The following is a 20,569-nucleotide window of genomic DNA, read 5'->3' as shown; positions in this document are numbered from 1 at the left end:
CCGCCGGTAGTACGGAAGACACGGGCGCACCTGGGACAGGGAAAGCCGCGCCGATTCACCGAGGCTTGAAGTCTGAGCGTGTGACGGGAATTCCGCACGACGCCGTGGTACTTCTGCAGAACGATCGGTCTGAAATCTGCAAGCACAAATAGAAACGGAAATCTATGTTAGAGCGGCGATACGCAACCGGTGGTCTCTTAATAGCGGGAGAATTCGAGGCAGCGAAGAGGACGGGAATGCGCAGGAATTTCGGGATGCCTCCTTCTCCTCCTCGGAAACGATCGAAGATTGTCTCGATCTCATCTGTATCGAAATGCTTGAAAAGCTATATGCATATACGTAAGCTTCTTCGGTATTACACCCTAAAATTAGTCTTATTACAAAATTATAAATCACTTCAATTTTATTTTTGCAATGTTAATTAAAACAATTATAATACAGCTATATTCATATAGTTGTAATTCACGTTAAATCGTTTTCCCGAGTTTTCCATCTTAATCTACAGATTTGGATAGCCAATCAATCTTCAGGGAACACACTGAGAAGCAAACGTCATTTAAATAGGAACAGTCACTGCCGTTAAAAAATATACAAACGAAACAAATTCGATTTTATTGACGACTGTATATTAGTGTCTTATTGATATATCGTACAGCGTTCTTCTCATTGTGGATTAGTAGAGCTTGTTCAGCATGACCTTCTGTCCCGTATGGATCTTCCTGATGTGATTGTAGATCGAATGGGACCATTTGCTCACATGGCCACAATATGGGCACTGAAAACGCGGCAGTGAGTCACATTCGTATCTATAATGCCGGTACATCGAGTAACTCTGAGAGAAGGACTTCTCGCATTTCGGGCAGTGATGCCTCCGGTCGTGCGAATCAATAGCGCTCTTCATCGTCTTATGTAAGTGTTGCTGCTGTTGCGATCTTCGCGACACCATCTGGGATAGCTCTGCCTTGTCCATCAGCCCGTTGTCCCATAATTCTGAAACCGATGTCGTCTCGTGTTAATAACAATTCGCATTATTCACAATGATAACTGTTGGCACGCAACTATGACTGCACAATGGCTATACGCATGAAACAAGGAAACCAACGGAGTCTCCTTCGTGAAAACGTTCGTGAAATTGTGTAACACGCACACAAGCCGTATTAATAATCGAATAGTAATAATTATGTTGTCCAATACAACTGCATCCTGTCGACAAATTTTAATCCATATTTTTCAAAAATTTAAGCACCTAAGATATTCTAAGCTTATAATTACATCATTATTATATGCCTAATAAATTTATTGTCACGCAATAACGCTGGAGCCTAATATATTCCTTGAACTTAAGAATTTCGAGAAAAAGAGAATAAACAATCACATAAATCTAATACACCAGGCTGGAACTAATAACTTATCCTTGAAAATCAGCGAGGACAGAAAAACTCTTTACATTTTAGGTAATGTTAGATGTGACTAGTTTAGTTCTATTCACACTTATTTACTACCACCACTATACGTATATTACTATCAGCAGGTTTCCTCATCTTTATGTTCGCATTTATGATTAAAGATCTTGAGTCTCTTTGTAGCCATAAATACCTAGAAAAGAACATGTAACAAGTATATCCGTAATCGATTATTTTCATTATTAGCTAATTATTATGTAATTTTTAGCACAATTCTTACGTGAGATTTATCTCAAGTTCCAGTAGCGATATAACAGAAGAAACATATTTAGGTTTTTCGTGAAAATTTATTGCCATAAAATATGCCACACAATAATAGAATATCATCCAAATAAGTTCTGAATTCTTCTTCGTGTTTTATTTTTTACATTTGAGAACGCTATGTACAATACAGTCTTAAATTCTTTAAAAGGATAAAATTGCAAATTTCAAAATCGGAGCAGCTCCGGTTACGCAAATTAAATTAGTAATAACTTAGTATAAAGACATTTAAAATACAATACTTAAAAAATACTTTGGAACCAATCACAAATCGAATACAATCAATTATACGTCCATATATACAATCATATGTTTAAATCTCATTAACGTTTCGCATAATAATAAATTATTTTCTGAAATTCTCTAATAATCATATACATGCATACACAGAGAGAAAAATAATTCTCCAGCACAATAGATTTTTTATGTTGCTGTAGCAAAATCTAGCAGTTATTATATGTGAGCAGCAATGAGATCTGCACTGAGAGAAAAGATTTTGTTATAGGAACAAATCAAGGGAAAGCAAATGTGATATTTGTTAAAAAAACAATCGATTTGTTACGATTGCAAATTAATTCGTCAATGTAACAAATAATCAATAGTATCGCTAGCAAATAAGAGGCTCATATATATATAAAAGTCGTAGACGGTTGCAGGGTCTCAAATTGTAAGAAATTGATTAATTCTAGTCAAGTATTCTCCCTATATTTGACTGTGCTTGGTCGGTTTCCTACAACTTAAGACTCCACGATCATCTACGAATTCTATGTAAACGAGCTAAAGTCTATCCAAAAGATAGGTTAGATTCTATATAGTTTGTTTCTGTTACTAATAATTGGTTGGTATAGCAGACTAGCAGCAATCACAACATAATTTTTGTTGTTACATATTTACCGATCACCGGTTAAAGGTACTGGTGGCTTGCTAAATTAATAAAATCCTTTCTCTCAGGTGTTAAGAGTATTAATTATTATTTGCTAAATATAATTTTGCTAAAACTGTAAATTATTTTCAGGCAAGAATAAATAAATGTTTGTTTAACCCTTCGTTGACACACCTCTTTTTTCGATCGCTTTTTAACACACTGACTCACACCCCCAGAGCAATATTTAAACAACTGGCATGCTTATTTAAAAAATCCAATCAATATAAAAAAAATTATGGGTCAATTTCAAGGTCTGTAGAATACATTCAAATAGTTTTTGATTAAAATTTCATTACAATTATTGTGAAAAAAATTCTAGAGTTCAATAAATAGAGAAAAAACGAGTAAAATCTTTGAAAAATTGTAACTTTTAAAAAATTCAATATTAAAAGTTAAAAATTTACAAAATTGTTATTTAAATATGATACTTTGATAAAAAAATTAGTTTGTAAATTGGTTTTGGATAAAGGGTATTTATTTTGCATATTAAATGTAAGCTATTTTAGGAATTGAAAAAACAGAGATTGCTTTATAAACATTGTATTTTTGTTCTACAAAATAAAAGAAAATTGAGTTTCAGAGAATTAAAATAATTTTGTGGGTGGTTCACCCCCAGTATGTCAATGAAGGATTAATTATTAAAGCTTTTTGTATGATGAAATAACACGAACAAAGTACATTCGCTTTTGTAATCCATGATACGCAATCCAGATCTAATTTACGTACTTTGAGTAATACGTACTTTCAGAAAGTAAAATAGCACTCTCTTGTCCTGGAAAGAGTAGATCGATTAGTGAGCGCCCTGAAAAGAATATACAGTAGCAATGATAATTTTGTTACAACAGCAAAATTATTTTTCTCCATGCATGTAAACTTTTTCCACTGATTCTACTGATTTATCGTAAATCGGAGAACGAAATCATATCATTCAAGTCATAAAGACGATTACACAAACGTAAATGATAAAAAATAAATAAAAATTCCCATCAGTCAATTCGGCGAGTAGATCCGAGAGTATAATCTCTTCGATTTTTTACACTGATTCACGTTCATCGTGGCGAAAACGTCGAGAGCTCAGTAAAGTTTCACGAGAGTCACTTGCTCCTTCGGATGCATACACCTTACATGCTGATAAATATTCGAAGTCTTCTTGCTGCAGAGATTGCAGTATGGGCACTTATACCTTGGCGCTTTGCCGCACTCGTACCTGTAATGACCGAGCATGGTATCCCGTCTGCCGTAACCGTTGTTGCAATTGGGACAGTGGAATTTGCCGGTGCTCGAATTGTACTGTGTAATATCCCGTTTCTTCACGTATTTCTTCCGGTGCATCATAAATTCCATGGGTCTGCCACCTACAAAAGATCATGCCACGGTCAACATTGTTATTCGCTCAGGATATGTCTCGAGAACATCCTGTTCAAGGATGAGAACGCACCAAGTTTCCATGCAGAAGGAATATTCGCGATAAATAAGTGAGATATAGAGAGGAAAAACAGATACTGAGAGAGAGAGAGAGAGAGCACAAATGAACCAGAGAAAAGACGCAAAAGAATGTAAAAATCTGAGTCACGTAAACGTAACTCTTGAGAGCAAAAGTCGTTTTTCAATAGAACATTTTTATTAAAACTTGAAAACAAGCGCACGTTCGGTCGCTTTACATGACTAAGTACATTGTCAGGTAATGAGATGTAATGACTTAATCTTTCTATATTATTCAATTATCGCAGATCTTCCGATAAAAAAAATACATCTCAAGTAGAATGTTAATCTATTTCTATATAATTTCTTTTACTCAAGTCGCCATCGGAAATTGATAGTCAACTCAAGTTCTCTAAGAAAGAAATCATTTTCACTAATAAAGTTCGTTTTATATATTATTAAAACGTGATTTGATCTTGCATAAAAATATCTCGTGTATTTGTCTAAATGCAAAATCACGTAATCTGAAACGCAGTAAAAAATAAAAATATGAACTGTTGTGCTATTAATTATCACATTAATCCTCTAGGGACAACATCGTCTTGTCATAAAAAAAAAACAATTTTTTCACTGCTTTTGCTTAAAAATTATTAGTAAGTGAAGAATCGTGTAGTCTTTCTTACTGATAGAAGTATTATATATCAGTGTTTAATGCTACATACATTTCCATCTTCAAATCTTAAATATAACTAATTTGCACAGATCCCCCGATTTTACTTCGAATTTATTCTGAATTTTAATTTTAAAGTGAAAAAAATTTGTAACACTCGCTCCTAGAGACTTAAGCAAATATTCATCTATACTACACATATGTAATATAATATTCAAATGTAAAACTTTTTTACGGAACTGGATGAATGAAGGAACAAAAAACAGTGATACAATAACGAAAAGGATAGAACTTAGAACGGAAATTAATCTTCCCAAATCCGTTTGAACACTCGGGATAAAAATATAAATGTTATTCTTGTCTTGTAACATGCATCACATTCAAAATACATATATAATAAATGAAAGTAACATTTAATAATCGCTAACAGGTACAAAAAGACAGTATTCTCCTAGGAATGAGGCTCCAGTAGAATAGACATTTATCCCAGCTTTGTCTCGTGACTACCGTCAGTGAAAAAGACGCAAACGCGTGGGCACACGGGACGAATCACGCTAAATCACGTTAAATCGACATTCGTACTGGATTCGTGCCTTTAATCGCGCGTGCCATGCGTGGCCGCGCGACTTGTCCTAGAAGAGCGTGTTGCAGATGACCAACTTCGACGGGTGCTTGTGCCTGATATGGTCCTGTACATTGAACTTCTTTTTGCTAAGCATGCCGCAGTAGGGGCACTCGAAACGCGGCGGCTTGCCACAGTCGTACTTGTAATGGGCCGTCACGGCGCTCTTCGTAGAGTAGCTCTTGCGGCAGCGCGGACATTGGTAGCGAATCCTCATCTTCCTCGGACCCCTACTGCCAATTCCGATCCCCTCGGGCCACGGTAACATTTGTAGAAACGCTGAAAAAGACACGGAAGTGCGCGATTAGCTCACTTGGATGCGGCGTGTAGGAGGGGAATCTTGTAGGAATAAGTTCATGATTCAGATACTCTTTTTTTTTCTCTCTCTCTTTCTGTCTCTCAAACATTTCGAAGCAACAACACGCAGCACATTCGCGTGAGAAAACAATTCCCGTAAAGTTTCGAGGGCTCGGAGGATTCAGAAAAGAATTGTTAACTTCTCTATATGTATGCCGACAAATACTTGAAGACCTGATACAACAAACTATTTAAACCAAATCAAGGAAGAGAATATTCCCGAGGGCAATTATTTTAAGTGATTACTTTAATTCCATTCTCACGTACATGAGGACAGAATGATTCGCTTTGTTTAGTAAGAAACGAACAAGTAAAGCAGTTAAAGGTATCTTCAAGCTGTGCACGAACGAATTGCGCGGTAATCGATCGATTAAATATCGAATGGTGACGAAGAACTAGATGAAATGTGTCTACGAAGATAGAGTGTTAGTCCGAGGAGTAATGTGCATCTAACTACTTCAAAACTCACGGTTGCTATTGATTCCACAAATTATTGTCCAAGTGATCCACGATCTAAGCATGTCTTATTGTTCTGCAAAAAAATAGATATGTTAATAAAATATACAACAGTCGGTCTACATAAAATATTCCAAAAAACAATATACATATCTAAAAAAATATATTTAATTAGATTCATCGATCGTTTTCGAATTTCTGTGTAAGAATTCCTAAGTTAAAAATAACTTCTACGTTTATTAAGAATAAAACTAGGAATAAAGGATAAAGATCAAGGGTAATTATATTCTATAATCCTCTTTACTTATTCTTAACATTATTAATACTTTCTTTTAAAAAATAAATATATTACATTAATATGCCGTTTGCAGCCTTTATTTCTGATTTGTTGAGTATTCACATTACGGTCTTAAAAGATACTGTATTTAATACTGTTTATGTAAATATGTTTTATATAAAATGTAAAAAAAAAACTCAAAATCATTCCAAGTTTAATAATAAAATTACGTACTATATTGCAATTTATTCTTGAGAGACAGAAATAGGTAGTGCGATAATTTTAAAGCCTATGGCACATACAAAAACGTAAAGCAGTATGATGTGAGCAGTAAGCGAATTGCCTAATCACAGTAGAAACCGTAAGGCCAGTAGCGAATCCAATGTTACTGTTTACGTCTTACTGCTTTACATTTTTGTATGTGCCATGAACTTAAGTTTCGATCCAGGATACTTGACGCGTATATGCTTGTCGACATTGTTAGATCGCTGCTCTTCATATCGCAGTAAGAACACTTATGTATGTCTCGGTGAGCAATCACATTCGAATCTCAAATATCGCAATATGTGATACATATGCTGATAGTTCTTATTGCACTTCGGACAGACGTACCTATTATAAACAAATTCATTTCTCTATGTCATTAATAAAAAATTAAAAAATAAAAATTTTATTTAACAATTTAATGAATTAATAATATTTCATTTTATGCAAATTATTTAAAATCATATACAACATACAAAAAATTACACGGCAAAATATCGCAATTAACGAAAATATTCTAGTTTGTAAGATATAGTTGTAATATATCGTGATTACATACAAAAATTAAAAGTATTAAGAACTAATCTATTGAATAAAAAAATAACATCTAATTCAAGAAAATAATACTAACAATATTTAACTATTTCATGCTTCACACATACATGAATAAATCGCTTTCCATCTCATCTCGAATTTATGTACGAATACTTTTGTTTTAAATTCCTTGATAATGTTTTTGAATTTGTTGTGCATTCGAGACCGATGACAAATCTGAAAGCAAAAATAAAATGGTGAAAAGATAGCGCTCATGTGACGAAGTACGCTGACATTCCGAGACTGATTAGAAACAAATATCACAAAACACAAGAAACTCGTAGGATAATTCTTTATTAGTCTCAATTATATATTTTTATCATTATCATATATTTATTATAAAAACAGTCAACGTTTATTTCGACAACAAATTAACACAGTTAATAATTAACAAAAGTGTAGATTTCGATGTTAGAAGAACGTTAAAGAGTAATCGTTCGTTTATAATCCTTGCATGTTTGATATTATCTTTTGAATATTTATATACAAATTGTCTGTCTACAAATTTACAAGTCGCATCAATGTGAAGATCACTTCGAATGCAGAACTTTTCAAAAATAAACTTCACTCTCGCAGAGACTATCCCTGAATACAAAAAATTAAAAATTCACATTATTCGCCTTAAGATCAGCCTCGAGAGAAACCTCTACTTGTCGTCTATATCATATATCGTACAAACTTTGCGATTTTCGTCACAGAAAACTACGTAAATGTAAATTGCACCTCAAACATAATCCACAATATTTAATTTTATTAAAATTGAAAAAACCATTTAGAATACTTCAGAAATAGAATACTTCAGGAATTTAATAATGTACATTTTCATAATATGTAGAAGTTTCCGTACAAAAAACAAAGTGAAAAAGTGGCACAGTTGATAGCGAAGACAATGTATGTCTTCGATTTCACACTAATATGCCTGTACACGGTTGATCTTGTTATTAAATACAGTAAAAACATATGAATCTGATTGTGAGCTGCTGATCATAGCTGCGTTCCATTTGACGTTCACAATGCTTATGAATATCATTTGTCCTTGTTTAACATTTGATAACAAAGATGAAACAATTCCACGAGCACTGTGAACATCAAATGAAACGTAGCCCATAGCAATAGCACACGTGTCTTTTCAAGTTTCCCTTTTTACAGAAGTCTCTCGGACAGTAAAACACGTGACAAGACATTGCGGCTATTGCTAAAACATCTTGAAATTCTTACAATAAAATAAGTAATGCCAATCAACTAGATAACAAATGTCATGCTAAAATTTACCTGAACATAAATGTGTAATATGGACTAATAGACTAATATATGTAATAATAAAAACAAAAAAAATTGATCGATCTATCTGGAAAGAGGTGCATCAAGGATTTTGTAAGTGGAAAAATATCAAAATGTGTAATGTGCTAATAAAGGAGACTCTATAATAGAGAAAAAATGAGAAATTATTCGGCAAAAATACTTCTTTCGACTTGGCATAATAACTTTCGAAAAGAATAAATAACAATGAGAAGCAATGATTAATGAAATGAAGATGAAGGAAATACAATGTAATATCATATATCGATATATACAAAAAAAAACGAAGATTTTCTACTAAATAAAAAGATTTCCTAATAATATTGTAAACTTCATGTTAATGGTGGGATATTTTGTGACCATTCGTCTAATTTGGACTGCAAGATCTTATTATCCTGCGTGAGAGTATTCTTCGAATAATAATTAGTCGTGCCCAATACGTCGATAGCGTAAACGTCCTGATTCTCGTGCAAGCGTTTCACGTGCTTGTAAGTATCGGAAGGATATCGCGATATGTACATGCAGTAAGGACATTTGTAACGTGGCTCCTTGCCGTTGCAGGCGCTCATCACGTGTCGCTTCAGGTGAGACTTCTTTGCGTAATTGTTGGGACAGTTCAAACACTGATACGGTCTTACGTTCCAGGGACAGTAAGAATACCAGGAATATCCTGAAACATACAAACAACAGCACCATGTCCGATTTGCAAATATGAAAACATAAAAAGTGCGGTAGTCTTAATCATGTACAATACAAATTACAGAAGAATTTCGATACAAAAAAATTTTGTATCACAGACACTTTGATATTTTTCATAAAAAAGATGCTCATAAATTGATCGAAATATGTCAAAACTATGTAATGATGAAGGGTGAGAATTTTAATGTTTCCAGAAACATAGCGTTAATCCATGCAATATTTTTTAACATCTCATATAAGACAATATTTTTTAATATCCCCCATATGAGAATTAAAAAATCAAATTTTTTTAATTTTAGTAGAATGATTATTATATACACATACATGTTATGATAAGAGCATACGAATTGCACATAGGTATCTATCGGGACACAAAACAAAGAAGATACGTTTTTATCACATGTCGTTACATCAATTTTTCGTCGAGTTATAACGTTTCGAAAATTTGGCGCGAACGTTGTGTGCGCGCATTCGTGCCACGTGTTACTATGATTAACTGGTCAGCTGATCGTAGTATAGCCACGTGCTTCACCATAAGTAAAACGTCAGACACCTCCAGTTGCATCGACTTCACTCCTAGATCGAAGGAAAATCGTGGCCTTTCTTGGTCTCGTTTGAAATTTCGGCGCTTTTAATAAGAATAAAATTATTTATTTCAGATCAGTAATTTATAAAATAATTCTGATAGTTTGACTTAAAAAAAATTTAATTTGTACCAGAAATCGATATAAATCGGCGTATTTTCAAATTGCGATATCTAAACTCGGACAGATCGTAGCTTTGCGAAACAAATTGCGTTAAAAAGTACAAAATTTTAATCTTCTTTTATATAATTATAAAAAATTTATTTTCTAGCACATGGCAAATTGAACTTAAACGATTAACTTAAATTAATTATTTTTTTCCTTAAATAAACCACCTGAATAGTTCAATCCGGTATACATAAAATACGTAGTTTTTCCGTGCAATTGCTGTTGAATTCCTATGTATGTACATATATTTATGCAAGATGTCATTACATCTTGTAATAAGGTTAGAAAAAATATATACGTGGTATTGAGAGCATATATAAAAATATGACGTATTAATGATATAAGAAATAATATAGTATAGATAAAACTCAATGTAATTTGGCATTATCTGGCTTAATTGATTCATAGAACAGCAAAAAATAGACATTACATGCATATAAATGTACGCAAAATTATTGTATGATATTTTGCGCAAAGATATAATTATTCCGTAATTTTATATAAACTGCATATTTAAATTTATAAAAATAATAAAGTATATGTAATCAAATAATAATTAATAAATTAAGTATTTATTGTGTCCCTAACAATTCTAAGGTAACACACAGAAAATGTAAAGTTTTATTGTCACATATTTTAAATACGAAAATACAGATTTCTCTTGTCATACTAAACGTGATGTCTGATATCTACTTAGGGTGATATTTCATTTGTGCATTTTTGTCGTACGACAAATTTTTCAAGCTTGTTGATTGGTTATAGGATAGAGAGATCCGAGGACCTCTCTGTCCTACACAACATTTTTCGTACGACGAAAACGCACAAATGAAATAGCACTTACAACAGTGAAACAGAATATTAAATACCAGACTAAAAATTAATGTAAAAAGTAAATAACAAATATAAAGAAATAAATAATAAATATGAAAAAATATGTAATAAATTTATTTTTTATATAATTTAATGTGCTTTTTGTTTCCTGTTTCTTGCAATTTGTCTCTTGCCTTCTTGTTCAAAAAGGCAAGAGACAAACAGAGACAAACGGCAAAAAACAGGAAACTAAAAGCACATTGTAGAACAGCCATAAATTGTTTTTAAAACAGTGAATTGTTTTTAAAGTAGTGAATTGTTATTTTTAAAGCAGTGAATTGTTTTTAAAGTAGTGAATTATCACAGAGTATGAAAAAGGTAACCGCAATGCATGCTTGCATCGCAGTATTTCGCGACAGTAATAGATTTCCTCAATAGTCGTCAACTTTAACGCTTAATATCTCGACTCACAGGGCAGAGCGACACTTTTTTTGCCAGATTCTTTCGTTTCATGCAAAAACGCGTCGAATAAGCTTAATTTTATTGATTATTGAGGTGCGGTAGCTAAACTGAATAATTACCCAAAAAATATTAAATCTGTATATCTTTTATGATATTTTCAAAAGATAAACATTTTCAGTACATACACATTCCAGTGCACAATACAATATATAAAACATCATTTTATACAAATATTTATATTGTTAAACATTCAGTTTAAACACTTATTTTGGAAAAAAAATTCACCAGATTTTTACTGCTGAAAAATATCGATGACGTGGACATCGTAGTTTTGATGTTTCGCCCGAATATGCTTACGTACATCGGTCTTGATTTTGCACAGGTAATCGCAGTAGGGACATTTGAACCTGGGCTGCTGGCCACATTGGTAGCGAAGGTGACTTATCAGATTCTTTTTCCACGCAAAGACACTTCGGCAATTCGGATTAGGACACGGAATCTTGATTGACTTCATACGCTTCAGTCTCTTAGTGCGATAGGCTGCCCAGTGCGTGGATTCTTTATCTGAAAAAGTAACGACTCGTTGGCGATAAAATGCTCATCGAAACTCGTGCGAAAAGGCAGAGTATGTGCCGCTAATTGTTCCTGAAACCTTGAACGAGAAAAATGTCATTGTATGCACAAAATCACAAATAATTACTTCAAACGAAATCCTTTCCGTGTAGATTTCTTTCTTCTTTCTTATTGAAACTAAAATCGCAATTTTTTAGGTCGCTGAACATCCGGGACCACATAAGGTACATCATTTTATATTTAGACTAGATGTTCATCATACATGCAACATTCTCACCAGGCTGTGTTTGAAAACGAATAAAACGCGAATGTGCATTTATTTTTATACGTTTATTCATCTAATCATTTTAATATTTCTGCGCATTTCTAAGTACAATTTTGATCGAGTACTCGAAAGCACATGCAGCTTTTAATAGACTTGGACAAACAGTCCAGTTGGCATTACAACGACGCGATCGCTAATATTACCTTGCAATCCGGGGAGATAGACAATTAGAAAGAAGTACAGAATGAAGTCAAAGTCGCATGAATTCACGAACCTATAGAACAGACGGATTTATTTATTTATCGACGAACGAAAGACGCACAGCTAGGTGCTCATTGGTCATATCGCACTCATGCTGTCTCTTGAAACAAATCAACAACATAAATCTTCCGATTATTGTGTCTGCGGAGGAGATGCTTGCTGACGTTGCCCTTGAGTTTGCCGTAGTAATCACAGTAAGGGCATTTGAAGCGCGGCTGAAGGCCGCATTCGTACTTCAGATGCCGCGTTAAGTTTCTCTTCCAGTTGAAGACGCGACCGCAGTTATGATTCGGGCAAGGGAATCTGATACTAGCGTCGGCGTCGCTGGAGAACGATCTGCTGAAGGCTTTAAAAGATCCATTAACGCCTGTAAGCAAAAAAACGGACAGAGCGCCCAATCAGTCCTGCGCAAAGTCCTTCAAGATAACATGCCGAAGAAACCGATCGTTTCATCACGAGGGTTTTCTTTCAGAAATGAAGAGTATAACGAACACGTAAAATAAGAATGAGCTGATAAATAAAGATGTAGCAACGTAAAAGTAAAATATTTGGTATTTATGAACATCACACTTAACGATTATCCATTAAATTTTACATGGAAAAAATATCTTCAGATCCAAAATGCAATATATCAGAACACCACATTAATAATTAACCATTAGTCATGTTTTTTCATTAAATCTCATCACCTTACATTTAAATAAAAATCGTAACATATATTTACCTGCAAAACCAATACATCTGAAAAAAGAAATTATTAGCGACTTGTGAATTGCTACGCACTTATATGAAAATATGAAAGTAATAACATCAAAAAGATCATTTTCTTGATTACATTATTCTGAAAAAAGGACAGAATGTAGGAAATTGTGGAAATTAATAAGGAAATTTAAGCAGGATAAAGATAATTTCTAGTTTATTTTTTTTATGTAAGAAATAATTCCACACAAAACATCATAAGTATCGAGAGATCAAAGAAAAATTAATAAATATTACAAATCAATATTACATAGGACGTTTCTATTTATTCCAAACTTTTTAATTATTCAATATTACTTACATTTTAAAAAATATAAACTGAAATTAAATTAAAATTATCTATTTAAAAAAAAGTCTATATTTGCGATTTCGTCTTCATTGATATGATAATCTCAATTGTACAACATATCAAGTTGCGTAATAACAAGAAACGTAAAAGTTTCATGAGATTGCTCTACGCAAGACAAGAATTTTTGAAGATGTCCATAATGCGGATTACGATGTTTTTATGTTTCCTGGTAATGTATTTGTGCTGTTAGCTTAATACGTACGATAAAATTATTTGAAATATAGCACTGATAATACCTATTTGAGATGCCCATTTTGTTTCTTTTCCATTTGAAAACTCTAATGCTATAAAAATTAAAAAAAAAAAGAATAAAAAATTCTTTTAATTCCTTTTAATTTAAGTACATCTAATGTAGCATTGTCGCGTACAAGTCTGAAAAGAATTTCTATACAGATACTTCTGTAAGCCGAATATTTTGGTACTTATACTTGACAAAAGAACATTTTACGTAGGATAGATTCTAAGGTAATAAGAAAATTAAATTTGATTCTTTTAAATATTGTTCTGTCACACTGCAATCATATATGTGTAAAGAAATCTATACACATAATTGAATCTAAAAGTAATTGCAAGTTTAAGTAATCTCATTTTATTGATACTCTTATATCTTAAATTACATGCATAATTATTAAAAAATGATAATCGCAGAATAACATATGTAAATTCATAGGCTAAAATAGAAAACAAAACATTCATAATCATTCATTCAATATTAATTCCAAATTATATTTTTTACAAAATTTAATTTATAACACGTAAGTCTAAATTGAATATATTACAAATACCAGTTCTTATATTTTTGCAATATATACAGTTTCGATTTCCAAAAATATTAATCCCTTATCATTCCATAAAATATTAATAATAATTTTTAGGATATTTCGTTACGTTAGGGAACATCTCTTTGATGACCTTGACTTTGACTTTGTTATCAAGGTCATGACAGGCATACGATTTTCCACGCGAAGCGAGGTCCACTCCACTTCCTCCCCGGTCTAGGAGAAAGGCGGTGAGGTGGGCTTCGCTTCGTATGGAAAGTCGATCACCCCTAAGCAAAGAGGAAGTAGGATGGACCTCACTTGGCGATTGGGATGGAAAGTTGAACGCTTCTAGAGAGGGGGAAGGAGGTGAAGTAAACTTCTCTTCACGTGCAAAGTATAGGTATAGAGTAGTTTTTAATATTGTACATAGTAAGAAGTAAGATATTATTTTTGAAACTATATTTGTTAATAATTTTTAAACAAATAGTGACCTCCACCTAAAACCTTTTGAAAATCACTTATATGCACTATCCATCATGTACAAGGTGTCATGTACAAAAAATAATAAAATTTTGAAAATAAGTTTTATGTAAATATATCTTGAAAATTATATAAAACCGACAATTAATTTATAAGAAAAAGTTGATTAATACTCTCACCTCTATATATGTCAAGCTCAAGGTCATCGAAGAGATGTCCTCTAATATAAAGAAATACCATTTTTAGAAATGTATTTCACCTTTTCATTTTTAAACATTTCTCAATTATAACAAAAATTCTTTCAGAAAAGTATTACAATTTAAAATCTCATTTCATTTTTTTAAATTGTCATTTTTTCTCTGTATTGATTCTGTCAAGAATGAAATAGCAAAATTTATAAAGAAAAGAGAAATTTCTTGTATATACTCTCATCTTTGGATCTAATATAATTCAGAAACAAAAAATTTTTTTTTCACAGACAATTATAACTCAAAAATCGAAATAATATTAAATTTTTGAAATATTAATTTCTGTTTAAAAAATATCATTCTAATATAATTATCACAAAATACATTGTTCGATAGTTTTACTAAACAAGCACACTTTAAGGGTGTGCATCGAAGAAAGATCAAAATTGATTTTATTGTTAGTTAGTAACCACTACATAATTGTAGCAATTCTTGTGTACTCTTTTAATATGTCTAGTAATATTAGCCTTCCATTTGCCACGGTAATCGCAATAGGGACACTTAAAACGCGGTTCCCTGCCACACTCGTTGCGCAGATGCCTCCTCAGGGTGCATTTCCACACAAAGATGGAAGGACAGTTAGGACACTGGTACTTTGCATAACAATTGGTAACGTGATTCTGCCTTTTTCTCCTGTAGAAACCCGAGACATGAACCATATCTGTGAACACAGAGATATTTTCGCCTGTTATTGAAAGCTGCGAAACGATCGCGTGCAAACACGCATTTTAGCTTTAATATTAATCCATACGAGCATCCAGTTTCATGAGAAAGTAAAGCTTGTGCGTATGTGCAAAATTAGATAAAATAACATTTAACAAACGAAGAGTGAATACCCGATATATTATTACAGTTTTTTAATTCATCGATTAATCAATCGTATTATGCGCAAATGCAGTTTTTACGGAGCAAAGTTGCATTTGCACATAATGCAATTGATCAATTGATGAATTTTAAAAACTCGTCTTATATCGACTAACGAGTCATGAAGCAAAATCCTCTTGACGATACATTTAAAATTGCTGTAAATAAAAACAATATATAAAAAGAGAATTCTTACAAGAAAATAATAAAGTTTAGAGTGTTTTTAAATAATAATAATAATACTTGTATATTGTCATTATATCAAAATTGTTTATTTTTAAAAATGTTTGCAATAAGAGACAAATAATTGGGATGAAGGTGGAGACATTGAAAATATCGTTTATTAATTATTATTTTTAAAAATGATGCTTGCAATGAAAGGCAAATGCACATAATAGTGATACAATATATATATAATCAAATTTTTTAATAAAAATATAATTATAAATTTGATAATTCTATAATGCGATAAAAAAGGGACATCAAAGAAGTTATAAATTGACAATAAATAATATATATTAATAATTTATAACTTATTTGATAATATATATATTTTTTTAACGTAAAAAATCATGTTTGTTAATACTTTTGTTATCATCTGGCGATATAAAAATTATTTACATAAAGGATCGTATACTTTATATAATTTTTGCAAAAAATTTATTTATTATGCCATTGAAATAATACATTTGCTTTACTATACATCATATAATAAAAAAAAAAGAAAATTTTCTTTGGCAAAGGTAAATTGTAAAATATTGTAAATTACAGCCATTTCATCTTATAGAAAATAATACTCATAAAAATGTAGCAAAGAGATTCGAAACCTAAAATTAAAGACTTCAATGCAACCAATAGGAAAAATTTACCAAATTTAAATTTACTCATGTTAAAAAAAAAATAAATTTTTTTATTAAATATACATCCAATACTTTAAGAAAGAAAAATGCTTTGCACATTGTTGGCGTGAATCTTCATAAGGAATCATCTTCAACAATACTTAAACAAATTTCCTATCTACAATATTCCTATCAAATATCAAAGGAAACTCTTCAAAATCTCCTCGGTCATCCCTCCCTTACAATCAACCCTTAATATTCGCATATTTACAGGAGTCATACATTAGATAACAAAAGCTATTTTCACAAAATGTGTTTACGTTGAAAAAAATCGCTTTTAGAGTTTGTCAATGCAATAACGTTTAATCACGTCGACAGCTAGCACTTCATGTCTCTCGTGATAAATGCGGATGTGTCTGTAAATATTGCTGCGATGCTTGGATCGGTAACTACAGTACGGACACGCAAAGCGCGGATTCTTCCCGCATGTGTACGAAAGGTGTTGAGTGAAACTTCTCCTCACTTTGAAACTGCGATAGCATTTCGGACAACGGTAATACGGTTCGACAATCTTGAACGTTTGTGATGAGATATTCATGTGCTCTAAACATAAGAAGGAAGAATGAAACGGTTAATCAGTATGGAACATCAACCATTGGGAAAATCAAAAACGTTAAATGATACTACCGATTTGGAATAGTATATTCATTGTTTTCGACATGCGGCTTTCCAAAAAGGATGAAAATAAAATTATTACAAATGTTAAAATAAAATAAAACAAATGTTACACAGATAAATAGATAAACAGATAGTTAATAATTTGATTTCTCTTCGTCTCATGCTCCTGTAACATTTTTAGAATATCATAAATGTAATATTAAGCAATAAAATTCATGAGAGTAATTTGTTTAATTTCAAAAATAAAAAAAAACAAGGACTTGTAAAGCTTATCCGTTTAAAGAGTTATTGTGAAGACAATGACAAATTTATTACGTATACAGTATTTAACACTTATGGTGTTTTAATAGAAATATTATAGGTTTATTAATTTTCGTATTAAAACGCTTATAATAATATATCCTAAAATATATCTTAAATATTTACTTCGCATATTTTGCAAGCGATAAGAAACTTTGTATTATACATGATAAAATTACGAATAAAAACAGTAAAAGAAAGTAACATCACAAATCGTCGCAAAAAGTAATCACAAAATAAGTTAATTAACATTATCTCTATTAATATGACAGCTAAATAAAGTTAAAACTAATTCGAGTGTGGAACTTAGACAAATATTTTTCTATGGTTTAAAATTAAATTTAAACGGTTATTAAAATAATTACATATTACAGTATATTAAACATGCGGCAAAAATCATTAACAATCTGCGAATTAGGTGTACTGTTAATAAAAATTTCAATTTAGTGATCCATCATATCCAGTTGTATTTTCCATTGTCTGCGATAATAAAAATAAGTTAAAAAAAAAACAAATTACAAAGTGATTACAGAGTCATTTAATTGTTACATTCTTTTAAAGTATTTGAGCTCTAAAAATATTTTCTATAAAGTCGCACGTATTTAGCGTCACGACTTTATTATATCAGATATATGAAATAAGCGTAACATATTTCTACAGTCTTCTTTAATTCAGAGTTTGCAAAGAGATCTGTTGGTGTGTGTGGTTCATCAATAATGCATAAAATAATCAATACGGTGTCGTGACACAATTTTTGATGATGTCCAGCGCATACACTTCATTCTTCTTGTGAATGTAACGCACGTGTCTGTAGACATTGCAGCGCATGTTGCAGCAATATTCACAGTAGGGGCATTTAAACTGTGGTCTTTTTCCACACATGTACGTCAGATGTCTACTCAGGCTGCTTTTCTTCTCGAAGATGCGACTGCACTTCGGGCATGGATGCTTTTCCTTAGTCGAAATCAAATCAAAGGTCTGTAATTTCGCCATTAGATACACCTTGTTATCTGAAAAAGACGCAAGCAAAAAACATGGTCAGTAATACGTGAGAACTCCTACTCAATGTTTGCGCCGAATTTTTCGTTGTGCTTGATTGCACAGCAACAAGGAGTAACAAATAATCGTTATTTTTAAAAATATTTAAAGATAATTTATTTGTCTAATTCAGTTACAAATATCAAAGTTACATGTTACAAAGTTAACATTTTACGTATGCATATTAAAACATAGATACGAATGATGAAATCGCATGGCATCGTCTTGACGTAATTAAAATAAGAGGAATTAATAGTTTCAGCAATATTTCAGAAAATTTTTCATATTAAAACTATTCCTACATGTAACCTTTTGTTAAAAAATTTAGAAAATACATAAAATTGAGAAAATACATAAAGCATTTCATTCAATTTTGCGCAATCACTTCATCTTTGTAGAAATGGTATCTATATAAATCGTATTTTAAAATGTGTCTTCGTAAATTAAGAATATCAGAATAAAAAATATAGCAGAAACAATTACAATAATTAAATAATTGTACATTAATAGAATATCATTCAATTATTTGCACACAGATTTGCTTCAATTACAGCAAAATGATAAAAAACTAAACAATATTTAAAAAATTAAAAATACGATGCTCATCAACATTAAATTTATTCGTGATTTTACTTAAAATTCCTTAAATATTATTTTTAAAATACTGGGAACATGAGAAAGGAATTCAGAAAAAAAAAAGGAAGAACTACATTAAGACAATGATTTAAACTAAGATGACTAAGATGATTAGTAATATTAATCGAAAAATATATCATTGCAGAAATATTACTAAGTATATAAAATATAGAGATCTATACATAGTATACAACACACAGAATTTTTTGGAGTGATACAATGTAATAAAACATGATGAGGTATCGCACCGGTTTGCAAAATTTTCATTTGAGTAACATTATATCCTAAATAAATGCAATCTCCTAATATATCTACGTAGTATGTAAGGTTGTCTAGTACTAAAGAAAGGTTCACACACACACATTCTTTCAATTTCTGCCAATATCGATACAACGCACGGTAGTGCCTTGGTGCTTTCTGCGCACGTGTTTATAGACATCGGACGTCCATCTTGAGCGAAAATCACAGGCCGGACATTTGAAGCGCGGATTCTGTTGGCACTCGTAACGCAGATGCCTCGTTAGGGAACCGCGGTGTGTAAAGCAACTCCCGCAGTTGTTGGTACAGTGAAATTTTTTGCGCCAATTTGACGATTGACTGCGGAACCGGGATCGATTGTTTCTCAACGAGACCGCAGGAAGCCAAACGTAGTAAGGGTCAATGCCTGTAACAAAATACCCATTACTGATGGCGTGTCATTTATCGTTAATCAAGATATACAAGTAGATAGCCATTAGCATCATTGCTATCACCATAGAAATTAATTATAGAATTATACGGATAATCTTAAACTACCATTCCGGAAAAAAAAACACTTCAAAACTAAAAAATGTGAGGGTGACCGTAATTTAAAATTTATTCAATTACAGCAAATTCGCTACAATATCAAATTTAATAAAAGATAATTTCATAAAAATACAAAAAAACATTCTCTGTATGTATAATTCTTCCTTGTTGATACTTATAATTTGTTTAGAATTATACACTGAAAAAAAATCTTAATTTCAAAGAAACATCTCTTTGCATTCAAAAAAATTATTTCTTTGGATCAATGAAAATTTCTTTGAAAATAAGATGTATTTTTAAAGAAATTTTCATTGATCCAAAAAGATAATTTTTTTTAATACGAGCAAAGACCTAGATGTACATCAATTTTACTGCAACTTTACGTTTTATTCGATCATC

The 20,569-nt window shown here is 31.7% G+C and overlaps 2 protein-coding genes across 13 annotated transcripts in view; both read right to left on the bottom strand.

Moving 5' to 3' along the window:
* Positions 1-20,569, bottom strand: part of LOC108761337 (longitudinals lacking protein) — a 236,588-nt gene that overhangs the window by 141,512 nt on the left and 74,507 nt on the right. The gene's annotated exons all lie outside the window — the stretch shown is intronic.
* LOC108761341 (longitudinals lacking protein, isoforms A/B/D/L-like) lies at positions 5,033-6,262 on the bottom strand. The gene is made up of 2 exons (XM_018507811.1): positions 6,190-6,262; positions 5,033-5,642 (listed from the first exon to the last, which is right to left on the bottom strand). The coding sequence occupies exons 1-2, from the start codon at positions 6,239-6,241 to the stop codon at positions 5,374-5,376; spliced, it is 321 nt and encodes a 106-aa protein (XP_018363313.1). The 5' UTR covers positions 6,242-6,262; the 3' UTR covers positions 5,033-5,373.

Source organism: Trachymyrmex cornetzi, unplaced genomic scaffold (assembly GCF_001594075.2).
Source record: "Trachymyrmex cornetzi isolate Tcor2-1 unplaced genomic scaffold, Tcor1.1 scaffold248, whole genome shotgun sequence".
Taxonomy (NCBI): Eukaryota; Metazoa; Arthropoda; class Insecta; order Hymenoptera; family Formicidae; genus Trachymyrmex; species Trachymyrmex cornetzi.
Note: the sequence above shows the minus strand (reverse complement) of the source record. Positions and strands in the feature narration are given on the sequence as shown.